General features: G+C 38.6%; 4 protein-coding genes across 4 annotated transcripts in view; 1 reads left to right on the forward strand and 3 right to left on the reverse strand.

Annotated features, from left to right (window-relative positions):
- LOC133876988 (uncharacterized) overlaps positions 1–6381 on the reverse strand; it is a 55526-nt gene extending 49145 nt beyond the window's left edge. The window contains exons 1-5 of the mRNA XM_062315220.1: positions 6143–6381; positions 4265–4432; positions 4048–4137; positions 2910–3043; positions 2724–2814 (exon numbers count right to left, since the gene is read on the reverse strand). Coding sequence (XP_062171204.1) covers positions 2724–2814; positions 2910–3043; positions 4048–4137; positions 4265–4432; positions 6143–6328 — 669 coding nt within the window. The 5' untranslated portion in view covers positions 6329–6381. The remainder of the gene's footprint in view (positions 1–2723; positions 2815–2909; positions 3044–4047; positions 4138–4264; positions 4433–6142) is intronic.
- Positions 6382–13845: 7464 nt separating this feature from the next.
- On the forward strand, positions 13846–15390 carry LOC133876685 (uncharacterized). Its single transcript, XM_062314944.1, has one exon. The coding sequence runs from the start codon at positions 13846–13848 to the stop codon at positions 15388–15390; it is 1545 nt and encodes a 514-aa protein (XP_062170928.1).
- An 897-nt stretch (positions 15391–16287) lies between these two features.
- Positions 16288–18713, reverse strand: LOC133877907 (early nodulin-like protein 18). Its single transcript, XM_062316359.1, has 2 exons — positions 18413–18713; positions 16288–16939 (listed from the first exon to the last, which is right to left on the reverse strand). Exons 1-2 carry the CDS (start codon positions 18612–18614, stop codon positions 16446–16448), a joined length of 696 nt encoding a protein of 231 aa, XP_062172343.1. The 5' UTR covers positions 18615–18713; the 3' UTR covers positions 16288–16445.
- A 1880-nt stretch (positions 18714–20593) lies between these two features.
- Positions 20594–23804, reverse strand: LOC133878623 (protein NRT1/ PTR FAMILY 4.5-like). Its single transcript, XM_062317198.1, has 6 exons — positions 23724–23804; positions 23320–23398; positions 22985–23202; positions 22246–22668; positions 22029–22153; positions 20594–21577 (listed from the first exon to the last, which is right to left on the reverse strand). Exons 1-6 carry the CDS (start codon positions 23724–23726, stop codon positions 20704–20706), a joined length of 1722 nt encoding a protein of 573 aa, XP_062173182.1. The 5' UTR covers positions 23727–23804; the 3' UTR covers positions 20594–20703.
- Between the last annotated feature and the right edge of the window lie 748 nt (positions 23805–24552).

Genomic DNA, 24552 nt, shown 5'->3' on the forward strand with positions numbered 1-24552 from the left:
TCTACTTAATTAATAGACTACCTTCTCAAGTCTTGAATTTTGATTCTCCTTATTAACGTTTATACCATCAGCATTCTAGCTATCTTTTTTTTTTATAAGTATCAGCATTCTAGCTATCTTAATCTGCATACTTTTGGATATGTTTGCTTTGTTCATTTACCTTCTCGTGAACGTAACAAACTCTCTGCTCAATCTGTTAAATGTGCTTTTATAGGTTATAGTATTTCTCACAAATGTTATGTTTGCTATGATTCTTATGTTAACAAATTTCGTATATCTCGTAATGTTGTTTTCTTTGAGAATCAATATTTCTTTCCTACATATGTTGAGTCTTTGCCTGAGATTAGTCTCCTTCCTTGTTTTGATGACTTGTCACCTCTTCCTAACCGGTTCAAATCTGAACTTGTGTATGCTCGACATCAACCAACTTTGCCTCGTCTTGAGTATGATCCTTCATCTGAAACTATTCTAAAAACTTCTCCTAAGATTGACATGACAACTGAGACAGGTCCAATCAGTTCTCCCATGCCTCCTGAGCCTAGTCCTCGACGATCTATCCGGATATCACGTCCTCCTGAGCGGTATGGTGATTATGACACTTCTTTTAATATTACTTTGTCCTCTGTTTCCATTCCTACATGTTTTTTAGAAGCTGTTAAATATGAGTGTCGGCGAAAAGCAATGGATGAAGAACTTCAGGCTCTCCAAGACAATCATACATGGGATGTGGTTCCTTGTCCCTCTACTGTTAAAGCCATTGGTTGTAAATGGGTTTTCTCAGTTAAGCTCCGCTCTAATGGGACTCTGGACAGGTATAAGACACGCTTAGTTGCACTTGGAAACAGACAAGAATATGGGGTGGACTATGAGGAGACATTTGCTACGGTGGCAAAGATGACTACAGTGCATACGATTATTTCTATTGCCGCCTCCCAAGGCTAGCCCCTTCACCAAATGGACGTTAAAAATGCTTTTTTTTCATGGAGATCTCAAAGAGGATATTTACATGACTCCTCCTCCGGGTTTATTACATTCTCCACCTTCCGCTATGTGCAAGTTAAAGCGGTCTCTCTATTGCTTAAAACAGGCTCCCCGAGCATGGTTTAAAAAATTCAGGTCTACTTTGCTTCTCCCATCTTTTGTTCAAAGCCAATATGACTCTTCTTTATTTCAATGCAAGACTCCGGCTGGTCTCGTTCTCTTACTTGTATATGTGGATGATATTGTCATTACTGGCACTGACTCCACCTTGATTGGCAACCTCAAGCAGAATCTTCAGGCTTTTTTTTATATGAAAGATCTTGGTCCTCTTATGTACTTTTTGGGTTTGGGAGTGCACATGAATTCTTCAGGTATATTCTTGAATCAACGCAAATATACCCAGGATTTGATTGGGCTGGCAAGTCTTCAGGATTCACCTTCGGTGGATACTCCTATGGAGATCAATGTGAAATATCGAAGTAAGGAGGGTGATCTGCTTGCTGATCCCACCATTTACCGACAGTTGGTAGGGATGTTGAACTATTTGACTATTACTCGGCCTGATATTTCTTTCACTGTCAAGCAGGTTAGCCAGTTTATGCAAACTCCACGTTACCTTAATTTAGTTGTCGTTCGCCGTATTATTCGATATCTTCGAGGGTCACCTGGTCGTGGGTTGTTCTTTCCGGCTAGTTCTCCACTTTGCCTTGTTGCTTATAGTGATGCAGATTGGGCCGGATGTCCTGATACTCGGCAGCACGTCACAGGTTGGTGCACGTTTCTTGGTGATTCTTTGATCTCTTGGAAAAGTAAGAAATGAGCTCGCGTTTCTAAATCCGAATATCGGGCTATGTCTGCTGCTTGTTCTGAGATTATCTGGCCTCACGGGCTTCTAGCTGAGCTTGGTTTTCTTCAACTTGATTCTACTCCTCTTCATGCTGATAATACTAGTGCCATTCAAATCGCTGCTAATCCTGTTTACCATGAGCATACTAAGCACATTCAAGTAGACTGTCATTCTATTTGTGAAGCCGTTGACAATTGTGTTGTATCTCTTCCTCATGTTTTTACTAATCTCCAGATCGCTGACATCTTCACCAAGGCCATGACACGACAGCACCATCAGTTTCTTGTGGGCAAATTAATGATTCTTGATCGACCAGCATCAATTTGAGAGGGGATGTTAGTCAAATAATATTTGTCGTATATATTTAGCTTCAATTATATTAGTAGATATTCTGTAATTATAGTTACCTTATTAGATTGATTATTGTTGCCTTATTTGGTTTATTATTTGCTGTAAGTGCTGATATTCAGCATTGTAATTACGGTTTTCTTTTCTATATAATACAAGAACCCTCACAAAGAGAGGTATTCAATCCAATTGACAGATGTAACTTAAACATGACATGTGTATGTGTGTAGAAAACAAACAAAGCTATTCAAGCTCAGCTAAGGATTGGCTCAATATTTAACTACTTGAACAATCTACCATAACCAGAAAAGATGAATGAACAAATATTGAGTGCCTCGCTTGTGGCAAAACTTGGATTGATGCTTTACTTTTAAAAAGCCAAACCACTCAAAATAAACCCCAATCAAAAGTTCTCTCGAGATTGCCACAAATAAACAAACAAAGCTAAAGTAATACAACTCCCGTCTCCCGTATTTAATTTAGGATTGTGATATTACAAAGATGACAATCCACCTAATTTTTCACAATTGAATAATGATAAACTGACCTTTCTCATTAAAAGCATATCACTCTTCAACTGATGTTTTCCAGCAACACGATTGGCTTGTGCAATCGAAAGTCCAGGTGGACATCCTCCACTATAAAGAAACATGAGTCCACAAAGTAAATTATTATATAACAAACAACATGTTCAGTGATTAATATATTGCTCCAAAATTAAAAGATTGCAAACCTTTGAGATGGCGGTTGATACAAAACAGTATGAAAGCAAAATTCAATGAACAGCTCCCTGTCTTGAGAATCTATTAATCTATACTTTGCAGCAACTTCATCATCAATCTGACTTGAGTGACATTCACCAATTACCTAAAACCAAGCAACAATCCATAGTCGTGACTAGCCATATCTCAAAGAAAAACCCATATATAAGATCAGTAGCTACAATATCGACATAAATTGCTTCTTAAAATATTAGGAAAAAAAATGCCAATTTTCACAATTCTTAACCATGTCTTAATCCCAATTGCAAGTAAAGTCAATTATAAGAATCCTTTTCACTATTCTCAATTATGTCTTAATCCACATTGTAGTTAGGGTCAGTTACAAGAACCTTTTTCCCACTATTCAGCCCTGTACAACATTTTCTGGTCTTTTTACTATGACAAACTCAGTAAGAACACTACAAAACTGATTAAAGTTATTGCTGTGTGGGAGAAACCACTTTAATAGACATCAGAGAAGCGATGTGTGGAGTGAAATACCTAATGTCTAGAGAATCTGGAGGGAGAAAAATGCACGGATTATTGACCTTTTCCCATTTGAATAGGTAAATTATGCATGCACCCAATAGGTCTTGAATCCACGAACACCGCCTTACCCTCTATCTCATTCTTATGAGTTATATTTTGAGGTAGAGCTCACTTGCGAGAAATGCTAGAACTTTTGATGGATCTCACAAATGGAAAAGAGAGGGAAGAATAACAAAGAAAACCAGGAAAAAAAAAGGTAAGTTTTTAGGGGGAAGGAGACAAGGAAAGATGAGGTCAAGCTGACTCCCAACCGGCACATTTGATTTATATGCTGCGACAATAACAGCCTGAGTTAAGCATACCACGCAATGTCCACCGCCAATCAAAAAAGTAAAGGGAAGCCATCAAAAGGGTGAATGGATATAAGCATCATAAAAAGAGAAATAAATTAGTTATAAGGACTCAGTAGAAAGGGAGAGATGAAATAGACATAAGGGTCAAGTGCAAAAAACAGAGCTTAAATCTGGCTAATGCATCACAGTATCACAAATAAGACAGTCAGTTTTACTGAAGAAGACAGAACACCGAGTTATTTCTAAAGAAGGTAAGTATGAAATATACCTTGATAGCAATTCTCAGGATAATCTCTTGATGCTGAAGAGGAAGCTTTGAAATGTTCGCCACAAGCACAGGTGCCAAATCTTCTTTTTCCTATAACAGAAGCATCACGTAATTATCATTAATTCCAAAGTTGCTCCAATGTCAAGCTATTGTTGGAAAACCAAATAAAATACCTAATTTCCTAGAAAAGACTTATATCAGAGAAATATAAACATACCTTTGCATGTACACGTTCAAATGCCATCTCAATGTACACAATGCAAAAATTCCTAACCATTGGAGCAGCATTGGCTTCAGAATATAATTTCCACAACTCTAACAACGGCAAACCAATCTCAGGCTGATGTTTCACTCTCTTGTTCACATGACTCAAGATCTCAAGAACCTATAACAAGACAAAGAAATAAGTAACTTGGAAACTAACTTGATCACTTGGGATGTGCAGGGGTTGGATTACCCATAAAAGGGGAGTATTAAGTATATGTTGCAAAGAATGAAAAGAGGATATAGTTTGTCTACAAAAGACTAAATTAGGGATATCTCTATGGGAACATTTAAAAGTTTATGGAGTCTTTTTGTGGATCGGATGCATCTTGATGCCAGTGGCATGGTAAGTGGAGCGTCATTAATGCGGGATTAATGGGTGGTAGAGATGGTAGATGTCCTACAGAGAACTTCTCAATGTCCTCGATTAAAAATGTGATTAAATTTGGACCCTTGTGGGCTTTATGGGCCGGTTGATAACAAGGTCAGGTAACTTGTGGAACGAATTGAGAGAAGCTTTTAGATAGATAGAGGGTTGCTTGGTACTTGGTAGGAGACTTCAGAATTAGTTCAATTTCCTAGTGAACGAACTGGCATGATAAGTTTGCTACCACCATGAATGAATGTTTTGCTTTTATCTCGAAATTAAATGTTGTAAAATTTGTTGAAGCTGATACTTTCATTTGGAAGAACAATCAAGATCTGCCATCAATGTCATGAATTAATAAATTCTTGGCTTCATTGGAATGGGAACATTACTTGCAGATAGGATACAGCGTAATCTTCCATTCAGGAATATGTTTATGAAAACTCTTCGCTTCACTCCCCAAATGCCCCTGACCTATATCAGATCATCATCCCATTTTGCTTGGTTGTAGGGGTTTAAAAAGAGGAAAGAACATGTGGCTGTAAGGGAGGGGTTGGTTGATAGTTCAGGAATAACAGAATAGATGTTCATAATCTCCTAGTTTCTTGTTTGAAAAGCTCTAAAAGAAGACCTGAAAGCCAAGAATAAAAAGGCGTTCAGGGAACAACGAGTTAATAAGAAGGAGATCTTAGATGAGATTCTGCAATTATATGTAAAGGAGAGAGGTGGAGGGTTGTCTCAAGATGAAAGGTCCGGCAGGAAAGAGCCTCAATCGGAATCAAAAAATTTCTAAGTTGGATGAGATTTCTTGGCAACAAAAAACCTAAGGCGATAATAGAAAGTACAATTTTGGCATGTTACTAAGGCAACACAAAGCCCTAACAGCTTATTGCACGCTACTTAAGCACATTACAAGTGCCACTAAAATAGCATCCAAGGTCAAATAAATATGTTAGTATGTATGGTGGAATGAATGCCATTGCAATATGTTCCCTCTCCCCAAACTTTATGCATAGCAAGATATGCAACAGACGTGAGGTCGCCAACCTGGTAATGTCTACCAAAAGCGTCAAGAAATTCCTATAATTTCACATTGTAGTTTAATTTTGTAACGTTAGTACACCTCCACACAGTCTAATGTATTGGAGTTACATTATCTATCTGCCAGCCTTTAACATCCTGACCCATATCAGATACGTAGCCTCAGTATGCATACGGAATTGTTAATATTGCCACACACACACACACACACACACAAAAAAAACGCAAATTGTGACATTAGCAAGTGAGAAAACTATAGCCGAAAGCAATCCCAATAGTATGAATTCTAAAAGAACAAAATTTCCCACAAATTAGATAATACCAACAACCCCAGCAGAAACTTCACACAGCATAGTTCATACAAATCAAATAATCTCAAGCAACGGCAATATACATAGATATAGACGGAGAGAAAGAAGAAACCTTGTTGCGGACGAGTGAGGATTGGGACGAAAGGGAGGAAATGGTGAAGGGGAGAAGCTTGGAGAGCAGGGGTTGGAGTTTGGAGTCATCGCAGAGAGCCAAACGAGTCAGCATTCGATCCAACATCTCTTCTATTTCTGCGTCGGATTTTGCAGATGTTCCCGAAGTGGACGATGACTCCGCCATTTCTTGTTCTTTTTCAAACCAAGAGAATGAAGCCCAGACGATGAGGAGCACAAAACGGTGCGTAGGACATGCCTTTTATACTGAGAGAGTGAGAGTTCCCCCTTTCTCAAGTCAAGTACAACGTAGAAAGTACCGCGGTGCGCCTCATGGGTTGCTTCGCCATTCGTGTTCGAGGACTGGGCTTCTACGGCCCAATCTTCGTCCATAGCGTAATTAAGAATCACCCACTTTGTCAAAACAAGAAGCGTGCACCTTTTTGGATGTGTACAAATTGTATTGCAAATAATATATTTCAATGTTAGGGGTATTAAATTTTTTATCAAGGGATAGATATTAAGAGTATATTTAGGATTGTGATTTTGTAGATAAAAATGCGATTTTAAACTAAATTGCAGAAAATGAATCGTTTGAGAATTGTCAAACGCTTAACTGCGTTTTTAAAAACCACTTTTTCAAATCGCACATTTTAAAATCGTTATTTTTAAATCACACTTTTTTAAATCGTAAACCCAAATGGATCCTAAGATGATGTGGAACTTATTTATTGGAGATGATCAAAACAATTAATAAAAATAAGGGTTAAATGCATTGTTGCCCCCTGTGGTTTGCAAACTTTATTTTTTGACCCTTCAGTTTTACTTTTTATTATAGGTGGTACTTGTGCTATGAGAAAAAATGCAAATGATACCTCCGTCTATTTTTTCATCTAAAACTAACAGAAATTTACGTCAGCGCCACGTAGTACCATTCAAAATACGACACGTGGCCATCATATCCACCCCCGTGGCCCATGGGGGTGGTTCAGCCACCCCAAGGGCAAAACGGAAAGCAAAAAAATGTGAGGGTTTTGCCTTAGGGGTGGCCGAACCACCCCCATAGGCCACGGAGGTGATTCGGCCACCCCCAGACCGGCCGGTCTGGGTAAGGGTGTGCAAAACCCGCAATCCCCGCCCTACCCCGCCCCGCAGAGGACCGGGTTTTCAAGTTTTTTTGCGAGTTAGGGTCTTAATTTGAGAAATTTATGCGGGTTGTGGGTTTAGCCTTTTAAAAAATGCGGGTCCCCGCCCCGCCCCGCACCGCACAAAGGAGAAAAAAATAAAAAAGGGGTCCACTAGCTCATTTTATTGTGTGAGAAATACAATTTTTATGGTTCAATTTCATGAGATGTTAAAGTGTACACATTTTTATTGTATTGTTATTTAAAATAATTTTTTCATTACTTCTGAAAAATACAAGAAAATTGATTACATGGAATAGTGAAATATTATAACTTTTTATTCTTTACATTTATTCAATTATGCTTTGTTGATAGGAGAAAATATAAATCATGTTTCTTAAAATTTTATCTTATAATTAATAGGGCTTTTAGTTTAAAAGGCTAATTCCATGGAAAATGTTCTTGAATGGAAATATGAATTTAATTTTTTATTTAAAAAACCAGCATTTTTTTGAATTTTATTTTTTTAATAAATAAAATCAAAATTACGTAAATGCTACTCAAAAAACCAGCCCCGCCCCGCACGGTTAGTCTTTATCAAGTGCGGTTTGCGGGTTGTAAATTTCCAACCCGCAAAGATGCGGGGCAGGGCCAAAAAAGACGAAAACCCGCCCCGCCCCGCCCCATGCACACCCCTAGGTCTGGGGGTGGCCGAATCAACCCCCAGGCCAAATGGGGTGGCCATCTTGTAGCCCAAAAGGGTGGCTGAGCCACCCCTACAATTTTTTTAATTTTTTTTTTTTAAAAAAAAAAAAGCATCAAAATTAAAAAATAATAATAATAATAATAATAATTTTTTTTCCTTTTTTTAAAAAAAAAAAAATAAGTATTTTTATTTATTTTTTAATAAATTTATATTTTTTTATTAAGATGGACACGTGTCACCATCTTATTGGCGACACGTGGCGCTGACGTGGCATTTGACGAAATCTATTAAAAATTTTAACGAAAATTGACGCCAATGATCGATTTGTAATTATTGCTTACCACAGGGACCTCACATTAACTTTTTAAACCATAAGGAGTCAAAAATAATTATGACATACCATAGGGACCAACGGTATAATTATTCATTGTTTCAAATGCAAGATGGGATTAATTTTTTAGTATAAATCAAATAAAAAAAATGTTTTAAGAATTATTTTCTAGATTTTAACCAAACCACGTAAAACTAATCATTTTTTCCAATATATATGTATATATATGTCCTTATTTAATATTTATCACAAACGTGTTATCAATTATTTTTTATTATTATGATATAATATAAAGGTAAAAATAATTTTAAGTATTTTGTATTTTAAGTTGTTTGTTAATGTTTGTTAAGACAATTTTCGGTAAAGTGGCACAAACTTTGATAAAGCCCTTCTTTCACTTCTATAAAACAATAAATTGTAGAAATTAGCTCGTCAGAGGTGCCCCTAGATCAAGTATGTATAAGCAATAAATCATCTAAATTATATCTGGTGGTTTGCTCATATTTATAGACTGGGTTTTAACAGTCCATTCCGAATAATGTGGGAACTAAATCTCTAATTGAATTTTTCTTTTTTTCTTTTTTGGCAAATTTATGTACCAATTAATACTTCCAACTTCTAACTTGAACTCGCTCTGTAACTCCCCCGAGAGGTTCTCTTTCATTCCTTCATTGGTGTGACGTCTTTCTTCTTTACAGCCCTTCCTCTATCTTTCCCTTCCATGGATCACCTTCCTCCTACCCTTCAGGCTTTGATCCAGAGTACTGAAGCTCTTGATCTCGAAAGTCCTCTTCTAGCCTCTATTACTGAATCTCCACAGTTTCAACATGGAGCGTTCTCTCTGTTAGGTCAGCTCCTTTCTCCCAAGTCAATGAACTCACAAACTGTTCAGGATACGCTCCAGCATGCATGGAAGTTTGCTCTTCCTCTCTCGTTTGCTGTTGTGGGCCATCATAAGTACTTATTTGGTATCTCAAATCAAGAACATATTCAGACTATCCTTGATCAAGGCCCATGGAACGTTCGTGGTTCTCTACTACTTTTGAAGCCTTGGTCTCCTGATCTTGCACTTGATGAGGTTAATCTCAACCTCTGTTCGTTTTGGGTCCAGGTTCATGGGCTTCCTTGCCAAAATATGGCTACTGTTAACGCAGTTATAATTGCTCAACGGTTGGGGAAAATTTTGGCAGTGGATCATCATGATGCTAAAGGTCTTATTTGTCAACCGTTTTTACGGTTTCGGGTGGAACTTGATACATCTCAGCCTCTTCTGTCGGGGTTCCATCTTCCTCGTACTGGGCGTGATCCTCTGTGGATTAGCTTTCGTTATGAGAGGCTTGGTGACTATTGTACACTGTGTGGTCTCATTGGTCACAAACGAACGAAATGTATTCAGCCTTCTCATCGTCATTGTCCAGATAAATATCGTATACCTTTGCAGACTTTTTCTTTGGTTGGATTACGCCCAAGCCCTCATTCTACACCATCCCGGGAGGACTCTGACTCTGGCCTATCTTCAGTTGGGACTTCCCATTCCCATTCAGATGCTCGTTCAAGTCCGGTCCATGGTGCTGAGTTGAGTCTCCAACTCGTGCCTAGCCCCAGTGTTCCTCTACCAGCTAGCCACGTGGAGTCAACTCTCGGCTCCCATGACATGCACATACAATCCCAGACGTCTCTCCCTCCTCATGCGCTGTTCTCTCCTGCTGGAGCTTTTCTTCACGCAACCTACGTGTCTTCTCCCCAGCAGTTTCATCTCCTGCCGCTGGACTTTTGCACTCGAGTGGGTGACAATCCTTTTGTTCCCTCGAGCAGCACAATTTTGAACCCTTGTTCATTGCCAGCTACGTCGCCCTCGGGATCTCGGCTGTCGGCAATGGATAAAGGTAAAGGTCTTTTAACTTTGGTTCCAGCTACTTCTCAAGGTTTCGTTGATCCGGTGTCCACATTATCATTATCCAATATTTCCCATCCATGCCCAATCACCATTAGCTCTCCTCACTCTAACCCGGCCCACTTCTCTGATTTCTTGGGCCGCTGGCCTTATCCATTTTCCCCACTGCCCGTTCTTAGTCCTTCTCATACAGTGCCTTTAGCTTATCATTCACCTTCAGGAAGTCTTTCTTCCCCACCTGCTGCTCCTTTCAATCAGGGGCCAACGCCATGTCTGATTCCCAGTGTTGCTGCATCTTCTTCCCATGTCCTCCCACCTCTCCAATCTCATGCTATCTCAGGCCGTCCACCCTTCCAAATTTATCCTCCATACACAACAGTCACACTGGCTCCAGCTACTGCATCCCACTCTCAAGCATCCCATTCTCAAGCAAACCCTCCTCATCCTCAAGTAGCTACTGAGTCCATTCCATCATCTTCTCCACCCCGTGCCTTCCACCATTCCCCTGCTCTTTCAAGGTTTCACCCATATACTAAACAAGCTGACCAACCAACTTCCCCAAGACTTCCCTTGCCTCCTGACGCCATTAGGCTTCGTTCTCCTTCTCCGGTTATCCAACATGCTAAACGGAAATTTACACACGATGATGTTCCCCTGGCAATACTAAAAAAACACAAATCTCATCCCTTGTATCCTGGTCTCTTCTCTAATCTAGAGCTTGCAGCTATTTCCCTAACATCATTGCAGGATGGAGATGCTTCAGTGGGCTCCTTTTTGTCCATTGATCAGAAGGAATCAGGTTCTTTGGCTTTACAGGAGACTGTATCCTCCCAGCCAGTGTCACCAATTGCTGTTTCTCCCTCTGGTTCATTACCTGGTTCTTACCTGCCTCAAGTTCATCCTCTGGGAAGCCACTTCGAAGGTTCACCCGTGCTTCAAGAGGGCTCGATGTATTTTCACAACTCCAGGCTTCTCATGCTGTGAGTTCTCCAGCAGGAACAGATTCTGTGCATGCAACAGATCAAAAGGGGGTGGACCAGGAGGGTCTACCTCCCCAGCAATGAAAATCTTAGCATGGAATTGTAGAGGATTGGCCCGAGCCTCTACAATTCGCAGTTTGCGGGCCAAGGTTCGGAAATGCTCTCCAGATATTTTGTTTTTGTCTGAAACTAAAATTCAACCATCTGCTGCTTGTATTATTTTGAATGGTTTGGGTTTTTTTATGATGGTCCATGCTCCTCCTTGTGGTACTAAAGGAGGTCTTGTACTAGCATGGAATATTGGGGTAGATCTAGAGTGTTTCCAAATCAATGTAAATATTATAAATGCTTGGTGTTTTTCTGATCCTCCGAATCAACCTTGGATGCTTTCCTGTATTTATGGCTCCCCTTATGCTGCTGGTAAACCTCCTTTTTGGGATAATATGATGCATTTGGGTGCAAATTTCACGAGTCCTTGGCTTTGTATTGGTGATTTCAATATGATTTTATCTCAGCATGATAAGATGGGCGGGTTACCATATGCTTCCTCATCAACAGATTCTTTCCATGATTTTGTAAATTCATTTGGGATGATTGATTTAGGCTTTATTGGAAATCCATTTACTTGATCTAATCATCGGGATGGCCATCAGCTTATTCGCCAGCGTTTGGATCGTGCAATGGCTTCCCCCCAGTGGGTCCATCTATTTCCATCGTTCTCTATTATGCATCTCCCAGCAACTGCCTCTGATCATAATCCTCTTTTATTAAATACGGTCTCTCATGACTCTACACTGCAAAGACCATTCAAATTTGAGGAATTTTGGTCTCACCATCCTGATTGTTATTCTACTATTTCCATTGCTTGGTCTCCGCCTTGTTTTGGTACCCCAGGCTTTATCTTAAATCAGAAATTGCGTTCTACAAAATTAGCCCTCAAGCTATGGAATCGTATATCTTTTGGTAAAATTCAACAACAGATCATATCATTGACCTCCCAGCTGGATGTTTTACAACAGTCCACCCCCTTGTCTACGTCTTCTTCTCAGGAATGGGTGTTGCGTATAGCAATTGATAATCTCAGGCATCATGAAGAAACGCTTTGGCGAAATAAGTCCCGTGAACAGTGGCTCACTTGCATGGATTTAAACACGAAGTTTTTCCATCTTTCCACAGTAATCAAACGTCGCAGGTCTACTATAGACTTCCTAAAATTATCTAGTGGTGCTTGGATCTCGGATCGTCAGGCTATTGGGAATACACTGTGTGCTCATTTTGCAGATCTTTTTACAACTTCTGCTCCGCTTATTCCACATGAGATGCTTAATCTTTTTGAAAATGTGATTTCCAATGAAGACAACTTGTCTCTCTGTTCAATTCCCTCCGTACAAGAAATCCATGATTCTGTATTTAGTATTGGAGCTACTAAATCGCCTGGACCGGATGGGTTTACGGGGATTTTTTATCAGAAGTATTGGGCTCTAATTCAGCCAGTGGTGCAAAGTTGTGTCTGGAATTTCTTTAATAAGAATCATCTTCTGAAGGAGCACAACCATACTTTTATAGCTCTTGTTCCAAAGCAGCTTGGGCCTTCAATGGTACATCATTTTCGTCCTATTAGCATGTGTAATTTCATCTACAAAATAATATCCAAAATTTTGGCTAATCGCCTCAAGGTTCTGCTTCATCGTTTTATCTCTCCATATCAATCAGCTTTTGTTCCCTCTCGGACAATCCAGGATAATTCGGTTATGGCCCATGAGCTCCTTCATACGATTAAGTCCAAAAGGGGTCGAGGTGGCTTGATGGCGGTCAAAATTGATATGGAAAAAGCATTTGACATAATGGAATGGGATTTCTTATTATCTGTGATGAGTAAATTGGGATTTCACCCTACCTGGGTTAACTGGATCAGGATTTGTGTCTCATCCACTTCCTTTTCAATCTTGCTTAATGGATCCCCTTTTGGCAAATTTTCACCATCTCGGGGGTTACGCCAAGGTGATCCTCTTTCACCTTTTCTCTTTATTCTGGGAACTGAAGTTCTTTATAGACTTTTCCATCAGCAGGAATCTATAGGGCTGCTCAAAGGCATCTGTATTGCTAAATCTTGTCCGCCAATAAATCATCTGCTTTTCGCAGATGATTTAATAATCTTTGCAAAGGCTACCTCTACTGAGGCTCTCGCCCTTTCAGGTTGTCTCCAAAAATATTGCAGTTGGTCGGGACAAAAAATAAACTCAAGGAAGTCTTCTATCCTCTTCAGTAAGAATACCCCACCATCCAGTGTTTCAAGTATTCTGGGCATAATTCCTTTCCAATTATCACCATCACGACCTTTCCATTTGGGATTGCCATTGACACTGGGTTCTTCTCGCAAGGAAGCTTTCTAGCCAATTATTGATAAAGTTCTTTCCAAAATTAGTGGTTGGAGGGCAAAGACTCTTTCTCAAGCTGGGCGAACAGTTCTCGTCAGATCTACGGCTGCGGCAATTCCTGCTTATGCAATGAGTACCTTCTTATTGCCTGTTTCTCTTTGCAGAATTTTAGATTCTCGGTTTAAAGACTTTTGGTGGGGTTTTCCACCGGACAAAAACCGAAATCTATGTCTTAAATCTTGGGACTCTATTTGTCTTCCTAGGAACCAAGGGGGTCTTGGATTACGGAAGATGGCAATTACAAATTTAGCGCTCATTACTAAGCTTGGCTGGAAGTTCTTGCACTCTAATTCCTTATGGGTGGAGCATTTACAGAAGAAATATATCCACTATGGTTCTTTCTTCTCTACTTCCTCAGCTGTAACAACTTCATGGATTTGGAAGGGACTTCAGAAATGCAAGGAATATCTTATTGCAGGATCCTGTCTGATTGTATCTACGAATAGCTCTGACTGTATTTGGACATCGGCCTGGGTTCCGACCCTTCCTTCCTATCGACCTTCTCCCCATAGTCCAAATTCGAGATATTTACCTCCCTTGTCCATCTCTGATTTAATTATGCCAGGAACGCGTTGCTGGAATAAGCGCCTTCTGTCCACCCTCTTTGATCCGGTCTCTGCCATGGCTGTTGGTAGGATACCAATTTCAGATGAATCTCAAAAAGGATATCTCTGGATTCCTTCTGCTTCTGGGAGGTTCAGCACTTCTTCAGCCTACCTTTCTATCTTGAATAAGAATTTCACTGGATCCAATCTGTCTCCTTTGTCATCTTTTTGGAGGGATATGTGGAAACTTCAACTTACAGATCGCCTCCGAATTTTTATTTGGAAAATAGCTTGGAATATTATTCCAACTACTCAGCGATTACAGTCAATTATTCCTTCATATCGTCCAGATGCTTCCTGTCCTCTCTGTAAGGGAGGGCCTGATTCCCTTCGGCATCTTTTCTTCCACTGTCATTTTGCAAGAGTAGTTTGGCGTCTTTCACCCTGGCCTCTTGATTCTACCACATTGGATTCCCCAAACTTATGTGACTGGGTTCGAATAATTTTATATCCTCAGGCCCTTCTTCATATTCCCTCTTTGGAATTGCATCGTTTTCAGGTATTTGCAGCTGTAGCTTGTGATCTTCTTTGGTTTCATCGCAATAAAGCTTACCATGATGGCATGTCCTTCGAAGCCCGTAAGATTGCTTTGCAAATAGTCGCTACTTATCATCAACATTGTGATGCATGGTCTGCCAAGCTACGGCCTGTGCCGGAAAAATGGATTCGTCCTCCATTATATTGGCATAAGCTCAACTTCGATACTGCCATTCGTGATTCCTTTTCCTGCCAAGCTGCTATCTGTCGCAATCATGATGGAAGATTGGTCAAGATGGCTACCCAGATCCAGTCCAATTGCTCTCCTAATAAAGGCGAGGCTTTAGCTGCAAAACTTGCTGTTTCTCTAGCTTTATCTCTTCAGCTTGATCGTTTTATTATTGAAGGTGACTCCCAGGTAGTTATCCTTGCTTTACAACAGCCATCTATTGTTCAGGATTGGCGTATCACTGACATCATTCACCAAACGCTAGACATGTTCCCTCCTGATTCTTCTTGGTCAGCTCGAAAAGTCAATAGAAGTGCAAACTTCGGTGCACATTATGTGGCACATTGGGCCGCAGCTCGATTTTCGTTAAGCAGCATTCCCACCCTTCCCTCATCAACTTATTCCACTACTACTCAGATTGTCAGTGTTGCGCATGGTCCAGATCTACGGAACTCTGTTGTTTAGAAATTAGTTCTTGTTTTCTTTCCTTTGCTTGTACTTTTCAATCATATCTAAATAAAAAAAAAAATAATAAAAAATAAAAAATAAAAAATCTCTAATTTCAAAATTTTATCCCAACCTACGATTTGAGTAGTCCGAGTATCCAAATATTTGATACTCTTGAGATGCTATAGACTTCTTGTGAAATCACCTCTTAATGGGCCTTAACCTTCAAATATATGTTAATGTAGTGGATTTCCCGGGATTTAGTATAAGCAAATGGGCTTGAATGAATTAAAGAAACTCATCTACTAACTGTTGAGAATATTTCTCAACAATGCTTATCTTATGAATTAGGCACTCATAATGCACCACTAGCAGGGATTATTAGGATTTTTTCCCTTTCAAGTAAAATGGAAAAAAACAATTTCATAATTTAAATTAGATTTTACGGTCTAATAATATATATACACCTTATCACATTATTTAAAATTTTGCCGATAAATTTCACTTAAAATCGAAAAATATCCCAAGAGCTATATCAACCTTCACATTGTCGGCAGTAGTCGTTGGAAATAATTTCATTTTTTATTTTTTATTTAAAAAAAAAAAAAAAAAAAAAAAAAAAGGGGCCAAAGCCAACTGTAATTTGCTTTCCCCATCTTCAAATGCGAGCCGTGATTATGATGAGTATAGGACTCTAGCTACCGAAATAATTTATAATTAGCTTTGATTGGACAACCCCAACTGCTTCAATAAAAGGCTAATTAATTATCTCCATTGATGAACCGACTCATCCATGTGATTGTCCCTATCAATTGTCAAAGCTCCCCAATATTGAGTTCAAATTATTGACCCATGCATTTTGCTTGAAGTGCTGCATTATTGTTTCCTAATGGAAACCAACGTACCACACAAGAATAAAGAAAAGAATAATTTTAAATTATTTGCTATACAATAATATTATTGTATTAATACAATAGTAAAATTAGTCTATAACACACAAGCATGTCTCAATGAAACTTTGAGAAATAATAAATAAATAATAATAAAAAAAAAATGTAAAGAACTCAACCTCTTCATAACAAACAAACAAGCCCTAACAAAACCAAAATCCCATTTATTGTCCTGTCCATGAGCTGCCAGTAAGTTGATAATGAGACAGACCCAGATGCTTGTTTATCATCACTTTGGTCTAGGGGGTGATCAAAATTGGATGGGACAACAGTGTCCGGTGTCGATTCATCGTCGCCGGCATTCGGACTTATTGGTCCAGGGGATTCTTCAGAAGGGCTTTTCAAGCTCTCCGGCAACCCTTGTCCATGAGTGACATTAATTTTGAAGCGCTGCCCATTCTTGCATTGTTCACCATCATAATCACCTGAAAAGAAATATGTCATCCCTTCTTTGAGCAGTGGAACTGCCACCGAGTCTGGATGTGGGCTGCTGGCAGATGGATCTGAGACCGACCATTGGGTGGTGTCGTTTTCTTGTGCATTGTCATAATCACAAAGTTTGTAGGTGGTCAAATTATATGTTTGCACAACCGAATGATTATTATCCGTGTTGAAAACTGCATTAACAGATCACGATCATACACATAAGTAAATCATAAAAGATGCATGTGCATGAAAATAATTGATGATTTAACGTAATATCATAGTCTAAGATTTTGAGTTTCAACCATGCCGGGACTTTTATATACACTTAGCCTTGTTAGTTTCTGCATAATTTTCTAATGGACACGTCCAACAAAGTGCTGAGAATATTATTTATATTCTTGGGAATGGCTGCAGTGCTGAGGTAAGGTATTTTAGACTCAACATGCTTTTATAGATAACAAGGAGTAACCGACAGTCACCAACCAAAGAGTACCCAAAAAAAAAAAAAAAAGTTTGCAGAGAATACTTGCAAGAAAAGAAAGTGAGACCCGCTGGAAATAGATTTTTCATGACATGTAATTATGTGAATTCTTTATGCAAGTACATTTTTTATGATATTTTCCTCAAAATGAAGGTTTAAGAGTTAATAATATATATACCCTAATTACAGCAGCAGGCAGAGAAGAAAAAGTAACGTAAAAAATAACTCTTAAGACTTATAAAATTGATTAAAAATAAAAGGTAGCTCCCTACAGGTTACAGCTGAGTTTCACGTGCAAACACGTGCATGTAGGACAACTGAGTCTCATGTAAAAGTCCATGAACCCCTTGCCGACAACAACATTATATGCCCTTTTTTCTTAATGATTTCTTTTCTTCACTTAGGCTCTTCTACTAACTTCTATATCACATTGGGAAAAGCAACACCATGTGTACTGGAAAGCACTGCTCTGGCAGGATCCCTTATAGCCCTTCTCACAATTCCCCTGTAATTATTCCTGCCCTCTCATCTTTGGACAGGAAATAGCAGGATCCGGATCCAAACACTACTACACAATGTTGTATATAGATGTCACATGCATGCATTTCCAGAAGAAAAGGAGGAGAAGTGAACCCCAAGATTTCTTTTCCCTACTCAACTTTCAATAAAAGAAGGAAAACTGACCAAATATGGAATTTTGATTATAATATATATCAGAAAATTTTGGAGAGGTCTTTTGTCTTCATGTTCCTTCTAATTTGCCAAGGAAGTCTAATTCGTAATAACATTGAAAAGCAGCAAAATTAACTTGAAAAATCAGAACAAACAGTTGTAAATTTGAAAACTTCAGGATTATCTACATCTAACTAGAGTTGTTGAAAATTTCAGGCAAAGATTAAATCTGGGCCAGAAAATACATTGCCTAGTCAATTCAGATAATTAAGAACCATTTACTCATTAGTCAAAAAAATTATATAGATTCTACAGATTACCTCAACTATCAGATATAGCTAATAGAAACTCACTTGCAATTCACTAGTTTGAGGCATGACTGACAGAAAAAAAAACTCCAAGAAAAGGCAGTAAGTATGACATAAGAGTTAGCACAAGCTCTAAAAAGAGTAACAAACAGAGAAGAAGTACAAGCAGGTAGGTTTTGCAAGTGATGGTTTTGGGTGCTTACTGAGGAAATCTCCCAAGCTGAAGTTCTTGCCAGCAACCCATTTCTGGTAATTGACACTGGGCTTCTCAAGTTTGTCGTACCAACCCAAAGCATCACCCACTGTGTAGTTCTTGTAAGCCTCAACAGATCCTGAAAAAGAGAGAAGAATAGAACAAGAGAGAATGAAGAACAGAAGACCCACAGAGTAGCTTCTCTGTTCCATTCTTCTTGGGGTTTGTGAACTTCTGGACTGGTTGTAAGAGCTTCTGAGGAATAAAAGAGTATGGAAATGCAGTGCTGACACACTAACAGCTTAACTTGTATGATGTACAACCCTGCTTTTATAGGGAATTACCAAAATACTCTTTGCCTTTTTTTTAATTCTGTCCTAATAATTATTGGTTACTTTATTTTTACTATTTTTGAATAAAATCTGTAAATACTAATTAAACTATGTTTGGTTACTTTCCTAACAAAGAATGACAACCACTTTATTTGACTTGCCTGATTGGGTGTTGATCAAAGTGATGCTGAATTATTATAGCATTTTTAGATTAATATATCAATGTAGGTTGTGTGGTCACGGAAGGTTGTATGGGTTGAAGACGAATCTGCAAACATGTGATAGTATCTGTACCGTTGCTTTTTTGCATCCTAATTCATGTGATTGATAGCAAAGATGTCGTCTTCTTTGTTCTTTTGTTCTTTTCCTCTCTCCTGGATATGGAGTAATGTACATGATGAAAACATAACGCAGGGTGTAACGACCCACTCCAACGATACAATATTATCTACTTTTATCTGATCAAAACTAGACTTCTTAGGAGGTCACACATTCTAGTACTACTCTCGCAGAAGTACGCTTAATTACGAAGTTTTGATAGGTTTATGGCCATCACAACTTTAAAACGCGTTGTATAAAAAATGATGCATTTATACATATAAGCATATCTTCATTTTCGGGCGATGTGAGACGTCACACAAAGACATCTAATTAGACTAATTTTTTTGTTTCCTTTTTGAGGTGGCATTTATTCTGGTTGTTGCTTGTCCAACTATTTGAAAATCAAACTATGTAGTATGCTATGGTCTGGTTCCCTATGAAGAATTATATGTGTATGTCCCATATATGTTAATTTGATGTTTCCTTTTTATGGTAGCATTGCGTTGCATCTGATACCATCAAAAGTTGATATGAAGACTCCGAGGAGCCCATCACACAATAATGTTGCCTCATTGGTGTCCTTATAACAATGCGTTACGTGGGATAGGACTGACCTCTAGATTTTGAGGTTAATAAAAAGAGATGTTAGACATAATTCTTTTTTAGGAAATGCTAAAAATACTACGTAGGTCCCACCCCAATGCGTCTTGGGGTTGTCCACTAGTTGATCATTCCCCTTCCTTTTTACATCTCCGATCTATCCTTTTTGCAAATTTATTGTACAACGGATATATAGCGTGGACATCACGCGCCTACGTGTGAGACTTACTCTATGAACAATTTTTGTTGTTACGCCATCGTCCCAATTCATCAGCCTCTTGCTCCACTGGTGCTATTATTTTGTGGGGGTTTTTTTTTTGCTATTCTTTGTGTATTTTGTGGCTTGTTTTCTCCCTGGTTGTGTATGGTTTATCCCTGTGGTGGAGACTGTATTGTGCTTGTCACCTTTTATGCTTTTGTTAGTAGTGCTGCTCCTGCCCTCGATCAACCGACCAGTGATGGTTGTGGTTGTTGCCAGTCAAAAGTTTGGGTAGAGTTGAAAGGTATTTTGAGGATCATGCCTCCGCCTGGATTTCTTGTATTGGAGATCTGAGTAGGGTTGAAGGGTCTCGAGACGGTCATGTCTCTGCTTGCACCATTCGATGTGGTGTTAGTACCGCTTTATGTGGCCTCTATTGAGAGGACCGGGTTTTTTTTAATCAATTGTCTACTTTTTTTTTGCACTGTATTTTTCGCTTTGGGTGCATTTTTTGGGAGCACACCCCTTTTTCCCCACTTCAATTAGAAAAAAATAATAAAAATAAAAATAAAATTAGAAGATCTCAAACCACCATGAAAGTCATCCTAGACCACCCCTATGGACAATTCCCAAATAAATAAAGAAGTGAAAACACCTTTTCTAAGATTGCATGAAAGTGATTTGTGGGATGCCAAAATATTTGTCACGCCTATATTGTAAGAGATGTTCATGAGGTACACACACATTTCCATATCTATTTTTATTTAAACACCATAGTACATTGTATTATTGAAGAAAGGACTTCATGAACTTATCATCTGGTTCTCCAGTCCCAGCTGGTGCAATCATTTATTTCAAAATATGAGTTGTTTCTTCATTGTCATTGTAGGATCGATTCATTCTGTGTTTTAGATTTGACCCAGACTCTGTAGTAGTATCTTTCTTGTTCTTGTACCATGATGCCCAATAAAGATAGTTTGCAAAGTTGAGGCTACTAAGAATAGCTAGGAACCAATAGAAAAGATTCAAATTGTTCAAGTTATCCCCATGCAGCCACCCTTGTTTGCTTGGAGCAATCCTCTTGGTGATTGAGTTTATGAGGTCGACGAATATACTGCTCAAGAAGTAGCCGAAAGACAGGGACAAATAGGTGAACGAAGTAGAAAGTGATCTCATTCCTGATGGAGCTTCCTTGTAGAAGAACTCCAGTAATCCCACAATGGTGAACATGTCAGCAATTCCAAAAATGCTGTATTGGAAGGAAAGCCAGAATAGGCTTATGGGCTCCAATGGGTTTTTGTTGGCCTGGTTCCTTCTCTTCACTTCAACAATGCCTGCTACAGCCATTGAAATAATAGAGAGAACAAGTCCTACTCCAACTCTTTGAAGTTCTGTGATGCCGGATGGATGGCCGGTAAGCTTTCGAGCGAAAGGGACGACGACAAACTCGTAGATGGGAATGAGGATGGACATGAAGAGCAGTGGTATTGCTGGTATTGATGCTGTAGGGAACTTGTATGAGCCAATATAGGGATCCATGAAGTACCCTTGGTACAATGAGAATGTTTGCAGCTGTGCCATGCATGTGTTCATTATAATTGTGCTTGCTATAATCGGCAGCATCCTTGTTAGGATCTTGACTTCTTCAATTTGGGTAACTGCGCAAACTTTCCATGGCTCTGGAGTCATGCCTTCATGAAGAATAGCAGCTTTATCAAGTAACCTGGTTCAATAAAAGCAGTCATATTGGCATATTGCAATCATTCATAGGCATTAAGAAGAGAAAAACTATAATTTTGGGCCACAAAATGTAGCACTGCCAATAATAGTCCTAATCAAATGTTCTACAAAATTTGGATGTGATGAGTGCAAGCTTTTCCATTTAGGAGCGAAGTTTATACCTGTTAAGAATAAGATTAGGGTGAGATAGGTTTATTAGTTAAGTTGGAATTAATTAGGATCAGGTTATTTAAAATTAGGATTAGGATATAATTAGGAGTTCTTATTAATTTAGGTGTCATCCTTTTGTATTCTATTCTCCCGTCTTGAGTGGAGTTTTGTGGTGTTCTCCTACTCGAAAGGCACTATTGTGGTGTTCTCCTACTCGAAGTGAATAATTCTTTCACTCAAACAATCCCCTTATCCGTGTGGGTTTCTATCAATACTACCATTACCTGAATTGGCTAGTATGTGAAAGTTTTTCTTCAAATGGATCTCTATCTTCATCATTGATCTCATACAGATCATCAGAATTTGTTGGTATTGATAAGCTTCTGTTTCTAATTGCAACCACTATGACCTGAAACAGAGTCCAGAGACAAATTATTTCTTAGAAATAGTGAGATATGTCAAGTATATTAGAGAGAGAGAGAGAGAGAGAGAGAGAGCAACTTGTGCAGTCTTCAGTAAAGGGCTGCTCCCCAGGGGTTGGAAGCAGTAGAAGGGCTTTCCAAGAGCAAGAAAGATGAATCCAACAAGGGCAGCCACCGTGCCAATAAAAAAACCCCAGTACCAAGCTTTGTTCATGCTAACCCACACAATCACTGTTACTCCTACTATGGATCCAATCGTTGAACTTAGTAAAAACCAATTAAAATAACTTGAAAGGAGCTTCTTTCCTTTCTCGTCCGTACGATCAAACTGATCAGCCCCAAGTGCTGCAATAGACCCCTTCACTCCACCTGCACCAACTGCTAATAGACAAAGGGAGGTGTAAAACATGGAAGCTTTACCACCTTTGACACAACTTGACTTGCCGCAAGGATCAGGATGCATGTCTTTTGAATAAGCTTGAATAGTAACCATCGTTAAAGCCTGCAAGTAAAAGCTAGCATAAATTAAAGGATATGATGTAATGGATAGATGAATGAAAGAGCAAATTGCACTTTATTATCCCCTGAACTGTCATCTTTGTTATAATGATCTAATTAATTTGAAAGAATTGCTTTGATATAACATATATAGATGGAAAAAATGAGTGAAACACCCCTACATATAATCTATCTAACCCATAATCAAATTATTTCTCTCTCATTTCCTAAAACTTCAATTTTTTTTATTTGTTTTTAATGCAAAATCTCTGTCCCTCACTCTGTCCTATATTTTTTGATATAGATGTAATGAATCTTACAAGTACTTCCAATGTTCCAAATGTCAAACATGTATTGAGCCGGCTTAAGTAAGTGTCTGAGACGAAGCCTCCTATGACTGAGAGAAGCCAAACTGAACCCATGAAGTTGGTAAGAGTGTTTGAAGAAGCAGATAGATCAAATTGCATGACAAGCTTAAAATACAGAACCATGGTTGCCATGTTAGCCACAAATCCCATATTCTCGAAGGCCCCCAACACTACAGATCACAGAAAGAGTAGTATGATCAGTTAGTCCACGCAGGATCACATCAGTATATAAGTACTTTAGCCTTGCATTGCTATATTTGATTTTCAAATATTAAGAACATTCTTACCAAAAACGAACATGCAAGCCAGGAATCCACCTTTTCTCTTGCCCCATGGGCTGAGGGGCATATCCACTTCCTTGGGATCCTGAATTTAAAAGATTGAGAAGCAATAATCAGAAAATGAGAGAAGAGTACTGTTAGGAGTACTGCGACTTTTACTACAGATTTCCTTACATTTACGTGACAATCCATATATAATTAGTAAAATAATTAAGCAGAAAATCTGACTTGTTAATAACTAATTAGTTACTAACTTGTCAAATCATTTCACCAATTATGGACTGCCATGCATGTTAGGTAGTGTGTAAGAAAATTGTAGTAAAAACTGTAACACTCCGAGCATTTTTAATGAGAGAGAGAGAGAGAGAGAGAAAGGTATGGAGTTGATAATAGCATGGCTCATCACTTACCATAGTTTAGAGCTTCTGATAAGAAGAAAAGAGTTGTTAGTAGCTAGCTTTTTAGGAAGATACAAATAACTGTGAAGTGGGTGTGGCTTTGAGTGTTAAACAGACTGAAGGCTATTTATAGGTTGAATAGCAACAGATTGGAGCCATATTTACTACACCAATTAAGCTGATAGACTTTATTATGGAATTTTATTAGTTCTTCTTTCTACGACTCTAAATAATCCAAAAACTGGTTTTTATTGTCTGCCTTGTACAGATCGAAGCTGTACGTACATATCGCTTTCTCTTTATCAGTGTTGGACTGTTATTCATTCTTTTGTACTTTTCTCCCACAATGTTTGTCATGGTATGAAGAGAGATTCTCTCCCCCCTCTCGACAAATTGGATCCACACTGTTACACTAACAAAGATTATTCTAAATTTTGTACGTCTACCTTAATCTCTCTTCATACCATGACAGACATTGCAACAATGTGATCGATCAGTACAACCAAAGGCATCTCCTAGTAGGACGTAACAGCTTCTTGGAGAGGATTTCCAACACACCCACCTCTCCAAAAAAAAAGATAAAAATAAAAAATAAAAAATAAAATAAAAATCAGAAGCAATTGTCATAAGAGAAGACGAAAATGCCGAAAAGATGATTAACATTGCAAAAATTAGAAACTTTGCGGGGTATATTGTCACTTTTTAAGCATTTGAGGCAAGATCGAAAAAACGCATATATGTCAATGGGGTTAAATATTTTTTTTCCTTTTAAAACATGATTAATAAACTCTTTGGGATAAGCAACAAACAAGAAAAAAACAATTAATCTATGCCGTTCGAA

Source organism: Alnus glutinosa, chromosome 9 (genome assembly GCF_958979055.1).
Source record: "Alnus glutinosa chromosome 9, dhAlnGlut1.1, whole genome shotgun sequence".
NCBI classification, from domain to species: Eukaryota; Viridiplantae; Streptophyta; class Magnoliopsida; order Fagales; family Betulaceae; genus Alnus; species Alnus glutinosa.

What these genes read in the sequence shown, in the direction of transcription:
- LOC133877907 (XM_062316359.1), bottom strand. Translation starts at nt 18,614, where the DNA reads ATGGAACAGAGAAGCTACTCTGTGGGTCTTCTGTTCTTCATTCTCTCT. An exon ending in CAGCTTGGGAGATTTCCTCA is followed by an intron (nt 16,940 to 18,412) that starts GTAAGCACCCAA and finishes CTGTTAATGCAG; the next exon opens with TTTTCAACACGGATAATAAT.
- LOC133878623 (XM_062317198.1), bottom strand. An exon ending in GGCTTGCATGTTCGTTTTTG is followed by an intron (nt 23,203 to 23,319) that starts GTAAGAATGTTC and finishes TGTGATCTGTAG; the next exon opens with TGTTGGGGGCCTTCGAGAAT. An exon ending in TCACATACTAGCCAATTCAG is followed by an intron (nt 21,578 to 22,028) that starts GTAATGGTAGTA and finishes TTATTGAACCAG; the next exon opens with GTTACTTGATAAAGCTGCTA.
- LOC133876685 (XM_062314944.1), top strand. Translation starts at nt 13,846, where the DNA reads ATGGCAATTACAAATTTAGCGCTCATTACTAAGCTTGGCTGGAAGTTC.